General features: G+C 35.3%; 1 protein-coding gene across 1 annotated transcript in view; it reads left to right on the forward strand.

Moving 5' to 3' along the window:
• The window catches only part of LOC139141853 (M-phase phosphoprotein 8-like), a 42,326-nt gene extending 33,600 nt beyond the window's left edge, over positions 1 to 8,726 (forward strand). The window contains 4 exon segments of the mRNA XM_070711593.1: positions 4,755 to 4,790; positions 4,793 to 4,881; positions 5,889 to 5,972; positions 8,508 to 8,726. Of these exon segments, the coding sequence (XP_070567694.1) occupies positions 4,755 to 4,790; positions 4,793 to 4,881; positions 5,889 to 5,972; positions 8,508 to 8,561 (263 nt within the window). The 3' untranslated portion in view covers positions 8,562 to 8,726.
• Positions 8,727 to 18,183: the final 9,457 nt, after the last annotated feature.

An 18,183-nucleotide genomic window follows, 5' to 3' on the forward strand; every position in this document is an offset into this window, starting at 1 on the left:
ATTTCCGTAAACGACAAAAAGTCAAAAACTGCTGAACAGACTGCGTTGATATTTGATACCGATACATAGACTGGTTCCAAGGTTCCAATTCCGAAAAATGGAGCCAAACGGAGCGCCGGTTAGATAGTTTTGGGAAATTTCTAACCCCCCTTTTTATCTAATTGATTTTAGGGGTCTTTCATATATGTAGTTTTGGAATGTACACCAATCCTGCATTGTGGACTGTTTTATGAGTTGTTGAACAGAAATGAGGTTTTGATGAATGTTAGAAATATGCAGGATGGCTGATCCGAAGTATAAGAGATTTCTATGGTCTTTTGGGCATCAAAAGCATTAAAAAAACATATTTCATAGTTTAGATTCTCACTTTTGAGATGACCCTAGGCATTTGTTAAGTAAACATCCTTGAGTCATATACAGACTTTGACATTCCAGAGATTAAGTATCCACAACCTCACATGTTACAGTCTTTCAATACAATGGTATGGCCAAACCCATTGTTTAATCAATGGAGAGTGTGGACCTGTCTACAGGAAATTGGGGTGAACAGGTTAGACAATGACGTTACAAGTTGTAGGTTAGTTATCAAGGTAGCACCAGCATAGAGTCCTGAGCATCTGTCCATGTGTTCTCACAGCAATTACAGGGAAAAAAATTATTTGAGAAGTTTCTCTCCTTTAAATAGAAGTATATTACAATTTAAACCTGTCATGGATAGATTGCTCTCAAATGATCTGAAACACAGTTATTGCCCATTAGCAACAAATCTATAGCAAGATTTATGTAAAGTTCATGAACTTACACAAGGTATTAGACAAAAGATGACCATGACTTTGCTACTTTTCAACATTTATTTCATTCAGATTTCCTCAGCTTAGTGTGTAATTTTGTAATCTTAATTACTGTCAACTTAGCTTTACTAACTTATTCTAACCTCATTATTCTTACACTAGTGTTATACCTTATAACCACAAAATTTCAAGAGATGCATATATGATTGTCACTTAACAAACAATTTACAAATATGTCTTCTGCTTTTTCTCCATATACATATACATGTCTCTTTTCTTATAAAATGAGCTTAAAAAATCGAATGTGAAAAATAGTCTTTCAGCTATATGTTGCTCATTGACTTCGTGGTCTGTCTAATTCACAGTGAGTGTGGTTGTTGATAAATGCCGATAATACTAGGCGGTCATTATGTCCAAGCGCCATTGGCAGTATTTTTTAACATAATGACCATAGGTCACTATCACATCTGGAAGTTGTGATATAGGGTTAGCTTCAACCGGTGGTGGACAGAGTCCATTTTCCGTAAACGACAAAAAGTCAAAACCGCTGAACAGACTGCATTGATATTTGGTAGAGATATTCAGACTAATTCCAAGGTTCCGATTCCGAAAAATGGAGCCAAACGGAGCAGCGGTTAGATAGTTTTGGGAAATTTCTAACCCCCCTTTAACTAATTCATTTTAGGGGTCTTTCATAAATGTAGTTTTGGAATGTACACCAATCCTGCATTGTGGACTATTTAATGAGTTGTGGAACAGAAATGAGGTTTTGATGAATGTTAGAAATATGCAGGATGGCTGATTCAAAGTATCAGAGATTTTCATGCGCTTTTGGTTATAAAATTGATAAAAAACAACATATTTAATGTTTTAGATTTCTCACATTTGTTATGACCCTTAACATTACAGACTTGATGACATAACTAGCTGCTGGACCTGTTTACTGGCGCATTGATTTAAAGACAAAGATCGTTTTATTTTGTAATAAGAACGTGTGATTTCGTAAAACATAGTCTATTAGCCTGGAAATGTGATTTTTGCGAATATTGCTTACCCCACTGACAAACAGTGTGGTTTGAAAATGGCTGGAATTCGCTACTTCGGGACTTTGTTTTCTGTGTGCATTTACTGACAAACTCCAAACCCGCAGCACCTACCCATTCAGTATTTCATGTACAGGTGTACCCAGAGATAGAGTAGTTTCACAATGTGCCAGTTGTGATCAAGTGCCATTGGCGCTATTTTTAGTTTACACCTCCATAGACTCCTATGTATAATGCAGTCTCCATAGACTCCCATGTATAAGGCAGACCATAGACTCCCATGTATAAGGCAGTCCATAGACTCCCATGTATAAGGCAGTCCATAGACTCCCATGTATAAGGCAGTCCATAGACTCCCATGTATAAGGCCAAGAAAAATAAAAATTTAGTTTCTCATCGTATTCATATTGCAAAAAGGATGCAGTGACACAGTTTTTAGTCCCCATGGATGAAATCCAGGGGGCTTATAGATTGGGTCATGTCCGTCCGTGAGTCCATCCGTTCACGCAGATATCTCAGATATTTTGACAAAATGTCACGTGACCTTGGTGACCTTTGACCTCAAATATATATATTTGTCCATAACTCAGTAACCACAAGTGCTACACCCTTCATATATGGTATGATGGGACAGCTTATGACGCCACATATTGTACCTCATTAATTATGTGCATATCTAATTTTGAGCAAGCCAATCGAGCTAGAGGTCTGATTTTTCGTATATAGGGATAAGTTAGCAATGCAATTTTTTTGACAAAATGTCACGTGACCTCGGTGACCTTTGACCTCAAATATACATATTTGTCCATAACTCAGTAACCACACCCTTCATGTATGGTATGATGGGACACTTTATGACGCCAAATATTTTACCTCATTAATTATGTGCATATCTAATTTTGAGCGAGCCAATAGAGCTAGAGGTCTGATTTTTGGTATATAGGGGTAACTTAGCAATACAATTTTTTTGACAAAATGTCACATGACCTTGGTGACCTTTGACCTCAAATATACATATTTGTCCATAGCTCAGTAACCACAAGTGCTACACCCTTCATGTATGGTATGATGGGACACTTTATGACGCCAAATATTTTACCTCATTAATTATGTGCATATCTAATTTTGAGCGAGCCAATAGAGCTAGAGGTCTGATTTTTGGTATATAGGGATAACTTAGCAATACAATTTTTTTGACAAAATGTCACGTGACCTCGGTGACCTTTGACCTCAAATATACATATTTGTCCATAACTCAGTAACCACAAGTGCTACACCCTTCATGTATGGTATGATGGGACAGCTTATGACGCCACATATTGTACCTCATTAATTATGCACATATCTAATTTTGAGCAAGCCAATGGAGCTAGAGGTCTGATTTTTGGTATATAGGGATAACTTTGCAATACAATTTTTTTTGACAAAATGTCATGTGACCTTGGTGACCTTTGACCTCAAATATACATATTTGTCCATAACTCAGTAACCACAAGTGATACACCCTTCATGTATGGTATGATGGGACACTTTATGACGCCACATATTGTACCTCATTAATTATGCACATATCTAATTTTGAGCGAGCCAATAGAGCTAGAGGTCTGATTTTTGGTGTATAGGGATAACTTAGCAATACAATTTTTTTTCAAAATGTTACGTGACCTTGATGACCTTAGACCTTGATTATACATATATATACATAACTCAGTAACCACAAGTTCTATAAGCTTCAATTTTGATAGGATATTAGACCTTCACATCTCGTACCTCATTTATTATGCACATATGTATTTCTTGGCTGGCCAACACAGCTAGAGGTCTGATCTTTTTTCCCGATTTAGAACCATAACTTAGACATGCCTCTTGTTATAAATTGGGAAAAATGACATAAACCTATGTGCCCATAGATGTGAACTTATACACTCCAGCAATACTTTTTAATGACCACATTTCCCTGCCCCATCAAGACTAATACTCCTTTTACAAGTGGGGACTATGTCATTGACAATGACTTGTTTCCTGCAGATAGTGCTCATGAAATTTCAACTTCAAGGTGTGAACAAGGTCAGAATAGTGTGTTATGAAATAATACTGAGACTGTTTAAATGCTTAGGTCAATTTCAGGTTTTGGAAAGCTTGAAAATCACATTTTTTATGTATAAACAGCATGGCACTGTATAGTTATATGGCATAGGATTGCTTTCTGTGAATGCAAAATGTTGTCAATGTACAGCTTAGTAAATGAAAATACTGTGGGAGTTAATGCCTTGCTGTGTTTGTTAATCACTTGACACCCATTTTCCTGTGTTGAGGTCCAAATTTTCCATGGAAAACAATAGAATTGGGGTAAACCATGGTGATGACAGGGTAACAGCAGACAATTACTGCATGTTCATAGGTGTACCCAGTCCCTTGGCTTGAAATTTTACTACATGAAAGCTTTTCCACATTGTGTCAGCTTGCGTCAAAGTAAACAACTACTGGAGCATACGATAATCCTTGCTTTTTGCATTGTTATTTGCAAAATTTATCATATTTTTTTGCCAAATTTTCCTAGATGTGCCAACTTAAGACTGAGTGGGAAATTACATAAGAAATTGAGAAATTACTTGATTGAAATTACATAAAAATGAGATTGATTACCTAAGATTTGAGTGCCAAAGACAGTTTTTGTCAGCTTTATAAAATACAACTCAGGCAATTTTTCACAAAATTTTGTCCAAACCTGGAATCTGTGTGAAGTGCTGGTCAAGTAATACTGATTCTGGTCCAAAATTTTCAAAACAATTGCAAAAAATTCATAAAAGTTGATAAAATGTTGCACTAAAATTGTGGTTAGAAAAATTGTAGCACTCAAAGGGTTAAATATGTTGTAGAAATTTGTATAAATCTGCTGCGTGTAATCCTCTTGTTGTAGGTGTCGGAACATTACTGTTTTTGATCCACTGTGGTTTTATGGTCAAAACATTAACTGCAAACTGACTGGTCCATGCTGTATCAAAGAGGTTCTTTTAAACAACATGCCACAACAACAGGTGGTTCAAGTAAGTAACTACCAATGACATTTCTTCTCACACACATCTATTGACCTCAGAAAGTTTACAGACTGGCACATGGAAACTATCACACACACCTGGCCACAACTATTAGTAATATGCCAGATGTATCTCTCGCACCCATATCCCTATATATCAGTCATTCCAACTGCTTAAAACAATGGGGTAGCACCACGCTGTAGGGGTAGAAGGATTACTCTTTCACAATCCTATCCCTCTACTGAGTTCTTTATCGGCAGGTCCAAACACACCATTAAACCAACAGTGTAATATTATGGTTTGTCAGAAAGGGGTTGAGAATCTCCTGAGATATTGCAGGCGAGAATTGAAATTTTCACATTGGCCGTGCGGCTGGCCGACGTAAATTTCACGGAGCTGTTTTCTTGTGGTTGGCCTGACATAAAACTTAAGGTTAATAGCAGATGGTTTGGGCATTAGCTGCAGATAAGTTCCCTAGGGTAAATCAACATAGTTTTACTGGGATTGGGACATTTCCTGTACTAAGTAAATGTAAATACATTTTGGAATTGGTATGTCATTTTTTTTCATGTTTAAAGTAACAGTGTACTATAAGCATAAATAAAAAAAGCGTATCTAACAGTGAATAACCTCTGTCAAAAACTGCTCAGACTGACAGTACGAAATGTGTCTATTTTGACCAATTTTAAATCTCCGAAATTAAATGAATATATCCTAATTTTCAAGAGATTTTTTATGATGTTGCATTTTATGAAAATTGCTGTTATGTCTTCCTAAATTCACCACTCAGCACATCACCTAGATGTACATCAAAAGTAATGCCACACCCTCTATTGGAAGGCCACCTAGTGGTCACTTTTCTTGGTCCATTGTGTGACCATTATACCGTTTGACTATATATATTTTTGGACAATATCATTGAAGGTACCTCATACACAGCAATGATTAGTATCGGGTAGTATTATAGCAACATACAAAACATGTACTCACTGATTGTTTTGGTTCATTTATTGCAGGGGTCCAATTTTGTGATCTCCTTGTGCACAAAACCCAACCTGAACTTGCTACATATCAAGACAGTACAGACACTTCATTCAACGGTAAGTCTATTTAACTTCTTCCTACTTATTCTGTCAGTTAAAATGGCAACTGCAATATTTATTAGCTCCTGAGGGTTTCATATAGCCAACCCACTGTGGTTTCACCCTCAGACCAAAATGGTAGTTCAGGTGTGTTACTAGAAAGTTAAGCTTGAATGGGTTAATGATAGCCAAAGTTTCATCAGAAGACAATCAGAGATTGCAAAAGTGGAAGGTTTTGCAAAGTCACCCAGATATATGTTCTGCTGTCAGTGTTGGTTTTTGATGCAATCACTTCAACATCTTGTACAATGTATTCGTTTTGAAAAACCAATATCATTTTAAGTGGCCACTCAGTTTGACTGACAGAAGTGATAAGAAATGATTACCCATGTTACAACTTGTTTCAGCATAAATGGGAAACGAAGATATATAAATACAGTTTAAATGTAGTTTATTATGTCAGTAATCTAGGTTGTAACTGTATTTTCAAATGTATCTTGACGTTTCTTCAAATATTGTCAGTAAGGGCAGATCCTCAATACCCAGGATAAGCAAATATCATATCAAAATGTGTGTAAACCAGGTAACCAGTCACCTGAGTAAATCTTTACTGTGAATGGGTTAAACCTGTAACTCAAATGGACCACGCGTATTTCAATATGCATTTGTAGATCTAGGTTTGCTTGTACTGCCATCATGTGATGTCTTTGGCATACTGAGTCTGTAGAACACAGCATGTCCTTTTTATTCCAGAGTAGGACTGTTACTAAAAACAATGTAAAATTGTGCAGTGGACAATTTTCATAGAACACAGTGCAATACAGGCATTATATTGACTGTGTTTATGAATCTACTGCTCATCAGCAATACATGCAGCAACTACAATACAGTTGAAAAACAATGTGTATGACCCAGTTCTGTATATAGGTCAGCTATCGTGTCATCTCACCCAATATATGCTAAAATTGGCTGTAACTACCGGTACATTGTCATACTGTTATCACAAGTTAGTCTAGACATAGGAGTGGCTGAAATCTTTCAATATTTACCAGTCACATGAAGAGATCAAAATTTTGAAAAGAGTGAAGTGTTGGGATCAAGTGAGAAACACACAGAGGCAAATGATACATCTATACCAGTCAGATACTGGTTATCTTATCACAAACAAACTAAAATAGTAAAGTAAATAATGTAAAAGGTGTTTTTAGCTCATATTTGGTTTTATTTATGTTGATAGCATGATATACAGTACAATAACAGGTTGCTTACAGTTCCTGGAGTATTACAACACAATGTAAAATATAGATGGCAGTATGTCCTCTAAGCTAATGTGACGCGCCATGACGCAAACAAATTTCCTGTGATGCAAGCAAATTTTTTGGTTTACATGTAAAGATATAGGGCTGATGCAAAGAATTTATAATTTGCCAAATTGACACAAAGTATTCAGAAAGACACATATGTTAGAGGGCACAACAATGCACAGTATTTTGTCAAAGATAAAGTTTTCAGAATGAAGTTAGATTTAGTTAAACAGGCAAAGTCACTACCTCTGGATTTTATTTGTGGAATTTTGTACACTATGAAAAGTCAGTCATATTGTTCAGCTTCTTGAAAAATGCCGTAAGGAAGGTTGATGAGATGTACCAAACCATTTACTTTGAGACAAAAGATTAACAAAAACATTTGTTATCTTCAAGACATACCGATAATCAATGGTACCTACAAAGTACTACTAAAGCTAACCATAAACTTCGATGTAAAATACAGCAGGGTTGTGTTTGACTAATCATACTGCGTCCACATTATTGAACTTAAATGATAGAATTTAAAATAGACATTTATTATTGCATGGTATTAAAAAAATGTCTAGGCATAGTAACTTTGTCCCTTGCAATATTAGATTACCAAACTGCCTTGTGTGATCTCACCCCTAGGGGGCGCTGTTACTAATGTAGCAAATTGATTGACTGCAGGTATTGTTCAGAGGTTGTCAACTGTTCCTCTGATTGATCACATGCCCATGTGTTTTGAGACTACTGATTTAATAGGATAGCCTTTCTAAATCTTTCATAGGTATCCCATCAGTGATTGAATCACACGAGTGAGTGAATCTAATTGGCTGTAGTGTAATGTATACTTAGAATGAAATAGCTCAGGTTCTAGGGACTCATCTTCACCAAGCTTCAAAGCTAGGATTTGCAGCTCCTGAGTTTATATTTTGTCAATAGCATTTCCGAGATTAAAGTCAATTAAAGTCAAATCATTGAACATTTCTCATCAGGATAACATTGCTTTATCAGAGTCTGCAGTGAAAACTGTGTAAACAGGAATGTCAGTTTAAATATTGGATAAGTTACTAGGGGTTTGAAATCTTTCAGACCAGACTTCCTGGACTAACATACCTGAATCACCCATATTTAAGTATTTAAGTTTGAAGGGAGTCAGCAGGTTCCGCTGCTAGTTTTGTTGTGTTGATTTTTGAGCACAAGGTGAAAAGCTCAGTTGCTAACAAAGATTAAAATATGTATCTTTTCTTTCTTAAAATTTCAGTGTAAGTTACTGGTGTGTGGATACATACTGCAGCTGACTTCGCACACTTCATAGACACCTGACACCCCTTGAGGAAGGAAGTGGACTTGCCTGTACATAAAGCAACTCATACCCTGAGCTGAGTAGTCAAGTGTTAGTTGCATTGTATTGGAGGGGCCAGGGGATGGGAGGAAAAGGGAGGAGGGTATTGGAGGGAAACTAGGGATGACAGTAAAGGGTAACATGAAAGAAGTAGGGAGTGGAGCAAGGTATTAGATGACATCATTTTTGGCTTTGGTCTGAATTGAGAGATAGGTTTAGAGACAGAATGACACCAACAAGAAAAAAACCAAAAACATCATCAGTACTGTAAAATAAGGTAGTTTGGTCCTCATTGATGAACTTTGTCTCTGGTTATTTTTTTTAAAAATCTCCAACTTTGATCAGTACTTGAACTTTTTAAAAATCACTCAGCTGTGTGCCTTGATGACATTGATTCCATGGTGGAACGCTTTCCATTACTTGCAGGAAAAATGGTATCCAACCTGTATCATGTTTAGCCGGTTTATTTGTTATCATTGTGAGTGACTTGTAAAACGATTCTATTGCATCTAAGTAACAACTCCTTGTCCATTCAGGGCCTTTGATATTCTCACAATGATTTCATACATTCATACAGGTTACAGATGAAGGAAAAGTCAGCATTTCTGTGAAGACAAATAATCAGTAATGAGAAAGATTTTACAAAGTCATCCAATCATTCAAAAGACCAAAGTTAATGATAACATAGTTCTGTATCATGTTCAATGGCGTAGAGATGTGTGAAAAACATAGTGCAGGTAGACTGATCTCTTCCATAGTGTTTACCTTGTTAGAAAAAAAAACATCAGGAAGACTGTAGACTAATGAGATCACATAAAGCAGTCTTGTAATTCAAATGCTTAGGCTCAGAGAAATTTTACAACTCTTTTAGTATAGGAGACTCTTCACCACACTGATCAATGTTCAGCAAGGTACAAACAGATGGTGCTAGACCAGAGGCAGAAGTTCATCACATCTCAAGGATCATAAAACCTCTGTATTTTCTACAATAATCAGCACATTCCAAAGACTCTTGGTGCTTATTTTTATAAAAATCTGAAATCAAGCATTGATCATATGAAAGAAGTTTTTTCTGTGTTGTTGAACATATGGAGGAATTTTACTAACAACTTGAGTTGTAGCTCCATTGTAAACTTCAGGTCAAATATAAGTTTAATAACTGTGCTCATAGTTGGGTACTTTATTATGTAATCAGGTTTTTGTCATTATTGATAAGTTTCTCTAATGACAATTGCAGTGTGATTAGTTCATATTAGGTTAATTTTATTGAGACTTCATACAGAAACCATCATAGACATTACATGTCAATTGGTTTTTGTGTTCCAAGATGAAGAGGAGAGCAGTGTAGAGTCTGTCAACATTTCATCAATATACAACCAAGTCAGATGCGTTATGTTTTTCATAAATTCATTTTAAGGTATTATGCGCCTCGAAAGTGAAAGACTTAAACTGTTTCTCAAACTTTCCTAAAGTAATATTTCAACTATTCTCTATCAAAATCGTGAATAAAAACCAGGGATAACCATGCAAATTGTTGGTACTAAAGAAAACATTACCCAAGATTTACGGATATTTGAAATTCAAAATGGCCGTTATCCCTGTGTTAACTCTATGGACAAAATTAAAATTTCCAAATTTTGAAAAACTAAGCTGATGAAAAGTATTCTTACAACAAGAACTTTCAAATGAGCACCCACAAGTGGTAGATCAGAAAAGAATTGGAAAAGTTTGAGAGTCTGAATATCTGTCCCTGAGGCGCATTCTACCTTAACTGAAAAGATCAGGAATTCCTAGAAATAGCAAAAAATAGTTTCAAGAGAAGAGGCAGCCTCTATAACATGTCATCACTCCAAGAAGCACTCAATTCCCAAACATCTTGAAACACAGTGACAGATAGTATTTTGTAACTCAAATTAGACTTTATTTTGTAGCAGGGCAGTCTGCAGTCAAAAGATCTGAAATAATTCTAGACAAACTCCATCAGGTCTTTCAGTGTTTTTCCACAATGCACATGTTAAACAATTTCTAATCAGATATCCAATCAGACAGTATAGCACACAGAGAGAGTCTTCTATTGTGAAGTGCTTCTACATTCCACCAATGATACAGTTCTATTTTACATATAGGAACATGACTGAAATGTGATTCAATAATGATAGTTCAATAATCAATTATTTCAAAAATCTGTCTTCTCTATCAGACCTTCAATGCCATTAGCAAGTTATGTGAACAATTATCTGAAATTTATATGGATAACTTTATCATCAAAATCTCCTTCCCTCCCTGTCTTTAAGAACTTTAATCAGGTATATATATCATGTTTCCTACAATGGTATCCTTCTGTTCTCTAACTGGGGTAGAATCGATATCCGTGTTGTAATTGATTTTTTTGTTAACCCTTTGTTTTAAGGCTGCTTTAATACTTGAGGCAAATATATGCTGTTCATAAGGAAATGTGAAAAAATCAAAAGTTTCGAGCTAAAGGCATCATGAGAAGCAAAGTTCTGTATTATTCAAAAGATATCAAATATCAGGCAGTGTTTCCAAAAGATAGTACCCAGTGGCAAGTCTGCATTGTTTGTGAATGTTTATATAAATGTCGTGATTGACATTTCGACTGTTGTCATTTCAACGTTGTAAGAGATATCAAATTCTCATTCCTGTGTGTAAAAAATGTGTGTTTGTACATGATTTGTAGTCAAATGGCAATTTTGTACTCTCTTTCAGTTTATTTTATGCCAAAAACGGTCCCTCCACAAAAGGGACCGTGTGCCAAAGAGCATATGACTTTAAAAAATACCTGGTTTGAATCAAAGCTTATTGATTTCATGCAAGCTTTCATGCATGGTATGGTATTACTCCATGCCATGGCTACAGTAAATAACAATGCAAAACTGTCTGGAATGATCTTTCAGCTGGGTATGGTGTCTGTTTGGTACACATACTCTGTATATCTTCAACTTGTGATCTTTTGTTCCCAGTTTGGAGACCTTGTGTGGCAACCCATTGCCATGATCAAAAGATTATCAACCCTACCCAGTGACTTTTGACTTCACAGTCTGCTGGAACTTGCCAGCATGGGTCCTCACCTCTAGAAACCATTGCCATACCAGAATGAGTTTAAACCTGTCCTGGCTGCATTTAATCCTGTGTAGTTCATATCACGATGCTGTGTTGCCCTGTGAATCCCTTCTTCGAGTGACCCAGCAACATAGCTTCAATAACTATATTTTCACGTGAGTTAGCTGGTAACGTAGATACCCCCATGGAGCTTGCTTTTCCAAAGTGAATGATACATGCCCTCATCCATCAAGGGTCTGGTATAACATTTGACCAAATTTATGGCGCATTTATGGTTCTTTTTGCTATCATTCTTAGTTACTGATACAAAAGTTTACATTTGTAATGTATGCTGTGATTGTGATTGATACCAACTCATCAAATTTACCGCATAATGAGAGGGTGAATACATACCCATATCTTGCATTGTGTATCATTTTTTGTCATCAGTAACTTTCCGCAGCCTTATATACCCTTTCACCACCATGGTGTGAACCACCCCATTGTTTCCAACCCTGTGGCTAGGCCTATGTACAGTGAAATGGGGGTGACAGGGGTCAACTTTAATTCATTTTTACAGAGGCATCATTGCACAGTTTTGGGAAGATCAGTTTGTAAAATTTTCTTTTCTTCAGTATGTTGATTATGAACAAGATGACTTCATAATCAGGATCATATTATGTATTTGAAACTTTCTAAACAAAATATAATAATAACTGTAAATGTAGTTGTAAGTGCAATCACATCTTGGATCATCTGTAATCTTTTTGTAAATGTATACTGTACTCTATATCACTTCTTTAGTTGTCAAATTTGCTGTAAGATATAATTTCCCAAACATTAAGAGTAGTGGACTGAGAAGAAAGTTGTTGTAGGGTACCATTAACTGAAGGGTCCATTTCTACATAGCCTAGGTTATGCTAGGTTTTAGGTCAAGCTGGTGATTGTGAAATACAGTTACTTGGGTTATAACGTTTAATACCAATTTCTTACTTGGTCCACTGCTCTGAATGAGCGGATCGTTTGATGTGACTCAGTCCTCTCGTCCCCAGTTTCTTGTGAGTGGATCCATAGACAATTGAGGTGTAAGATCTTCCCCCGTCCAGATGGTGGATCCATCCACTTTATTGGATTCAGTGAGGTTATACCATGTTGTTGAACCAAATCAAGATTTGAAATATTGTACAAATTTTGTTTTCATAAGGTTTAGTACTGGACTTAAAACAATAAGGCCTTGAAATTGTAAAGTTTTGCCATTATTTTACGATCTCTTTCGTTGCATATGGCCATTAAGGTGGTTGGAAAGGCTATTTTTGCACCAATTCTTTCTCAGAGTTAATGTCAAGTTTCAAGTGTTAGAATCAAGATATTTAGTTCAAATTTTCAGGATAACTCCCTTAGTTAATATATTCTCCAAAGAATATAAAAATTGTATATTTGCAGCCATGATTTTGAAATATGACACCAGTACTGTACATATTAAAATTTAATTTTTCATATATTTTTTACATATTTGAATTTATAATAATTGGATAGTATTAATATTACCAAATTAGTTATAAATATGTTGACACTATTTATTGTAAGATTTGTACGGCAGGATTTGTAACTAAAATTTGTTTTTATGATTTTACATGGGTTTACATATCAAAAAATTATTAAAATTCTTTCAAATTTCAAAATGTGATTTTTCAAAAAGTACTACAAATACAGGAAAATTGTGCCGTACAAATCTTATCTGTAACCTTGTTAATAGGCTGTAAAAATTCCATGTCCATATCTCATTTCAAAGTTGGATTAATTTGGTATACAATTATGTAGGAAAACTGTTATTCTGTCAAAAATGTTGAAAACAAGCCATCTTTGCACCCCTCTTTTGAAGTCATAGAGCAGTTTTTTTGGTTAATCTCATTTTTGACACCTCTTTGACACTCAAAGAATCTAAAAATGCATTTACAATAGCAGTCACTCACTCTGAATGCCAGCACCGCCTTGTCAAACTTTCCTGAAAAACAGCAAATAATGACTTTCCCTTTTCAAACATTTTATTAAAAGCTAGGGGACCTCTACCATAGTTAATACACTAAGGACTCCCCAACTTCTTCTTATTTGGTCAGTTTTTCAGAAGTTTTAACAGGCTATAACTCTGCAATGCCTTTGTGCCCAAATGTCTAGTTTTTTTTTTATTCCACAGAGAATGTTGACTACTTTTATATTTTAATAGTTTTGTTGAAATTTATAACTGACGCTCTAGCCTTTCCAACCACCTTAAGATAATCTGTATTTCGACTTGTCTAATCTTAATAAACTTACCTGTACATTCCTAGATAATTGCATAAATGAAGTATAATATGTATTATGTAATGATGTACATAACAGTTGATAATGTTTGGAAGATTCTCCATTCATCACTCAAACATTCAAAATGGCCTTTTCAAAATAAAACCCTCCTGATGTCAACAACATTTGGTATAACCTATCTCAGTTTCAATAGTGTAGTGGGACCGGTGTATACAGAAATAGGGGTGAGAGAATTGAGTCAAATATATCAAGCAAATGCTGGTACTGTACAAAAATTACTATTGTATTACTCAATTGTTTCTGTCAGTGCCTCAACAATTTTTGGCATTTAAGATATACAATGTTACTATAATCTTCACAATATCTAATGTTTCCTTGATTTTGAAACTACTTTATAACAATTATTTTGAAGTTTTTCTTGACTCATTATCTTGCCATGAGTGAGAAAGCAGTCGTCACTTTTCTTCTCGTTTACCATCAGATTGTGTCTATATATCACACTGGACCTTGTTGTGTGAAAAAAAAGTTTTAGCTTTAATTTGCCATAAATGTTCTTAATTTTTTCAGTAAAATGACCTTTTTTAAGGAAATGTTCAATTTTTTTTTACTGTAACAGATCAAAATGGTATATGTTCACCACTCAAAAAAGTTTTTTGAGAAAATTTGGCCACTTTGGCAACACAAGTCAAGTTTTCCAACCATTAAATGGCCTTAAGATCCACATTAATGGTGCTGAGTGTATATGCATCGATACATATACCCAATATTGAACAGGGTTTCTAAGTAAGTTAATGTGTCTTCTGTTATGTCATCTTTCAATGTTGCAACGGCTTAAGTGTGATAGCCTATTTACTTCTACTATACTGTCAAAAAAAATAAAATGGACAGCTTTTAGGGATGAGCCAATCCATAGGTCTATGATCCAAACCAAAGGTCATGCTTTGAGCAGTGAATTTTCCATTTTGCGAATCAAACAGACCATGAGTACAATCAATGCAAATGTATGTTAAATAGAGTATGACCAATGAACAATGTCATTACTAGTAGTCTAGGTACTACCTATTACTGAATAGATTTGCCCAACCCTGGTCTGGGTACTACCTATTACTGAATAGATTTGCCTATCACTGGTCTGAGTACTACCTATTACAGAATGGATTTGCCCAACCCTGGTCTTTTCATGTCATTTCTAAGTAATATTGTTATCATAATGTGTAGTTATGCTGTAAAACTTGTCAGATCAATATCATGTATCCATCGTCTCAGAAATGGCATATTTGTTTTGGTGGAATGGGGTAACTTCTAAATAGTCCAAGATTATGAAAATTTAAGCAAGTACACAGCACAAAGGAAATTCCTAAAAATTGGTTAGATACTTTGTCTTTATACAAATTTGTTTAAATTCCTCCAATAATTATTCCTACCCCTGTATGTCACTTCTATGCATGTGGGTCTCTTAGCTTATCTAAGGTTTTTTGAAAGAGAACAGTTTTATTTTTCAGACTTTCATTTTCGTTCTGTCATGTTACGTTATCATTGATGTTATTCTGACGGTTGTGATAGTTCAGACTTTTTCATTGTTCAGTTTTTTGGAATATTTTTGTAGAAAAAGGAAAGAATGTTGAGAAATTCTCATGGGAAAATTTGACTAAAGTTTTTTGTAGAAGACGATTTGCATAAAAAACTGCAGAAAAAAAATTTGAAAGTTTTGTTTGAAAACCAAGAAGCATTTCTTTATAAACATGTCATTTTAACTTAACATCTATGTACCATGAAGCATGGTGTCAAAACTCACAGCATAATCCTCACCTGACAGTTTGCAGAGTGACAATCATCGACAACGTTCAAACTCTGAACAGAAGAAATTTCTGCCCCTACACAACATTTGATTCATTTGTTGTCAGCTACTCTCCAAATAATTATGTTTTATCACAGGTATTTGGGAAGATTGTTAAACCAGCAGTTTTTAAGCATGGTAGGAATGAGTTTTTCATTGCGTTGTACTGTGAGTGAAGATAATGGGGATACAACTAGCCTTTGGGTTCAAACAATAAAGGGTCCTACCTTAGACTTATATAGTGCTACACCACATTACCCTAAAGACTCCCTATCTAGGGTACATGCAGTTGACATGGAAAGCTGTGGTAGTTCACTTATCTTCACTCTTGTGACATTTTTTATCTTTGAAGCATCAATTATAGTATATCAAGAAAAATTGTTATGTTTCAAATTTGCTAAACAAGGTAATCAGGTAATACATAATACTCATTGACAACCATGCAGACACTGCATTTAACACCATCAAGGAAGTACAAACATTTGCTACCCAGTGGAAGTATTATGATAAAATTTCAGGGCAGTATTACCAATTAGCATAGTTCCAGAGGGCAATAAAATCATGAAGCCCTCACTTTGTCATATAGGGCAATAAATATCACCACATTACCCTGAAGTAGCTAATTTGACAGAAATAAGTGGTACACAGGTAAACAAATCACCAGTACCTGAAGGTAGTTCATTGACAATAATAGATCTGGGCAACAACTTATTGTAGTTGTTAGAATCATCGACTTTGATGGGAATATCAGGGCAATAATAACATGTAAAACCCTGTTGCAACACTTAAAAGTGTGCCAATGCAAGAAAAACAAACCCTCTAAGAAATTTGTAGCTGACAAAATATCATGGCAATAAATGTACATTTGTTTGTATCCTGAAAATCTCTGAATTCAGCTGAACAAGACAGTAAGACAATCAATTCCACTTTTATTTGTTATTTTTCATAACATTTGCATAAGTTAGCTTACATAGATCAGGAGCCCAATTCAGAAAAGTTCAGTTTCTGTGTTTGTCAAGGCAAACAGGAGAGAAAATGGGAGGCAAAAATCAGAGGAAAAGTTCAGGGTAAATGTAGTTAAGCTGTAAATTATATCATGTCAGTAGGTTAATTTATTCTAACAAGTTTCCAACAACAAAAACTTTGAGTAATGGGCTCAAATCTTTGAAGTTATAAACATTAACTTTACAGTCCTCCCCTCTAAAAAGAAGACAAATAAAAAACGCTGTAGAAAGAAACTTCCCTTCAAGCCTGAGATTTCATTCAATAACGTTAGAAAGTTAATTGCATAAAAATGCTATTTTCTAGTCAGCTAACGAGCAGGTGATAGTTAAGAATCCTTTGAGCTGGTGAAGAGTTATACTTTCACTTTACCCCTCTTAAGATATGATGATAACTTTGAGTTCTTGTATATCTGAATTGTACAGGTGGTTGTTTTATTTTCCTCACATAGTGTGTGGTCTTGTATTATGCTGCAATTTCACAACCATGTAAAACATTGATATCATTGTATTTGTTCCTGTTATATTAAATTAAGCTTACACTAATGTATGTGCGTCTTTGTTTTCAGTTTATATTGCATGTATAACCACATACAGTAATCCCTTGCCCTAATGACCACCAGTAGTACGAATTATTGGTTATAAGTTACGTATGTACAATGTGTCTCCCGAGAAGGCTAGTCAGGATTCAAATTCCCTCATTTGAATGAACACCTCAGTTTAACAAATGTTTTCTCTGTCCCCAAGCATGGTCGTTAGTGCGAGGGTTTACTGTACATATGAATGAACACACAATCAATATTGAGATGTACACTAATACAGCTGCCAACCCATTCAATGCCCATAAAATGGACCATAACTCCTGGTTCATACATTGTCTGGCAATCTAGTTCATAACATTTTGCCAATTTGTACAAGCTGTGCATTTTTACTTATAAGTGATATGAAACAGCCCTGAGTTCAGCTTAACATAAATTGGAAGCTATGAAACAACTTGGAATGAAGTGATGCATTCTCTTCAACAAAGTGCACTTGGCATCATCGTTGATCTTTTTCATGACCTCTTTGTGACCTTTATACTCTGGTATTTTCATTTGTACAATCCACCTGTCCAATGTAACTGTAACAGCCAACCAGTATATTCACTTTCATCACCGTAGTCATTTATTGAGATAAAATATGTTGTAGATCTGTTTTTGCACAGTTAACTCAAATTTCAAATCACCACACATGCCACCAGAATATAAAGTCATGAATTGTTTGTTGAAACAGCCATTATGTATGCCTCCTGAGTGGCTGTATTGTATTAGCCGAGGAGCTGTCTGGATAAGTAGACACACAGAGTACACTCTAGCTGTAGGGACTGTCAAGCTGTGACTTGCTGAGGTCAAGCACT

The sequence above is a fragment of the Ptychodera flava genome, chromosome 10 (assembly GCF_041260155.1).
Source record: "Ptychodera flava strain L36383 chromosome 10, AS_Pfla_20210202, whole genome shotgun sequence".
In the NCBI taxonomy this organism is placed as follows: domain Eukaryota; kingdom Metazoa; phylum Hemichordata; class Enteropneusta; family Ptychoderidae; genus Ptychodera; species Ptychodera flava.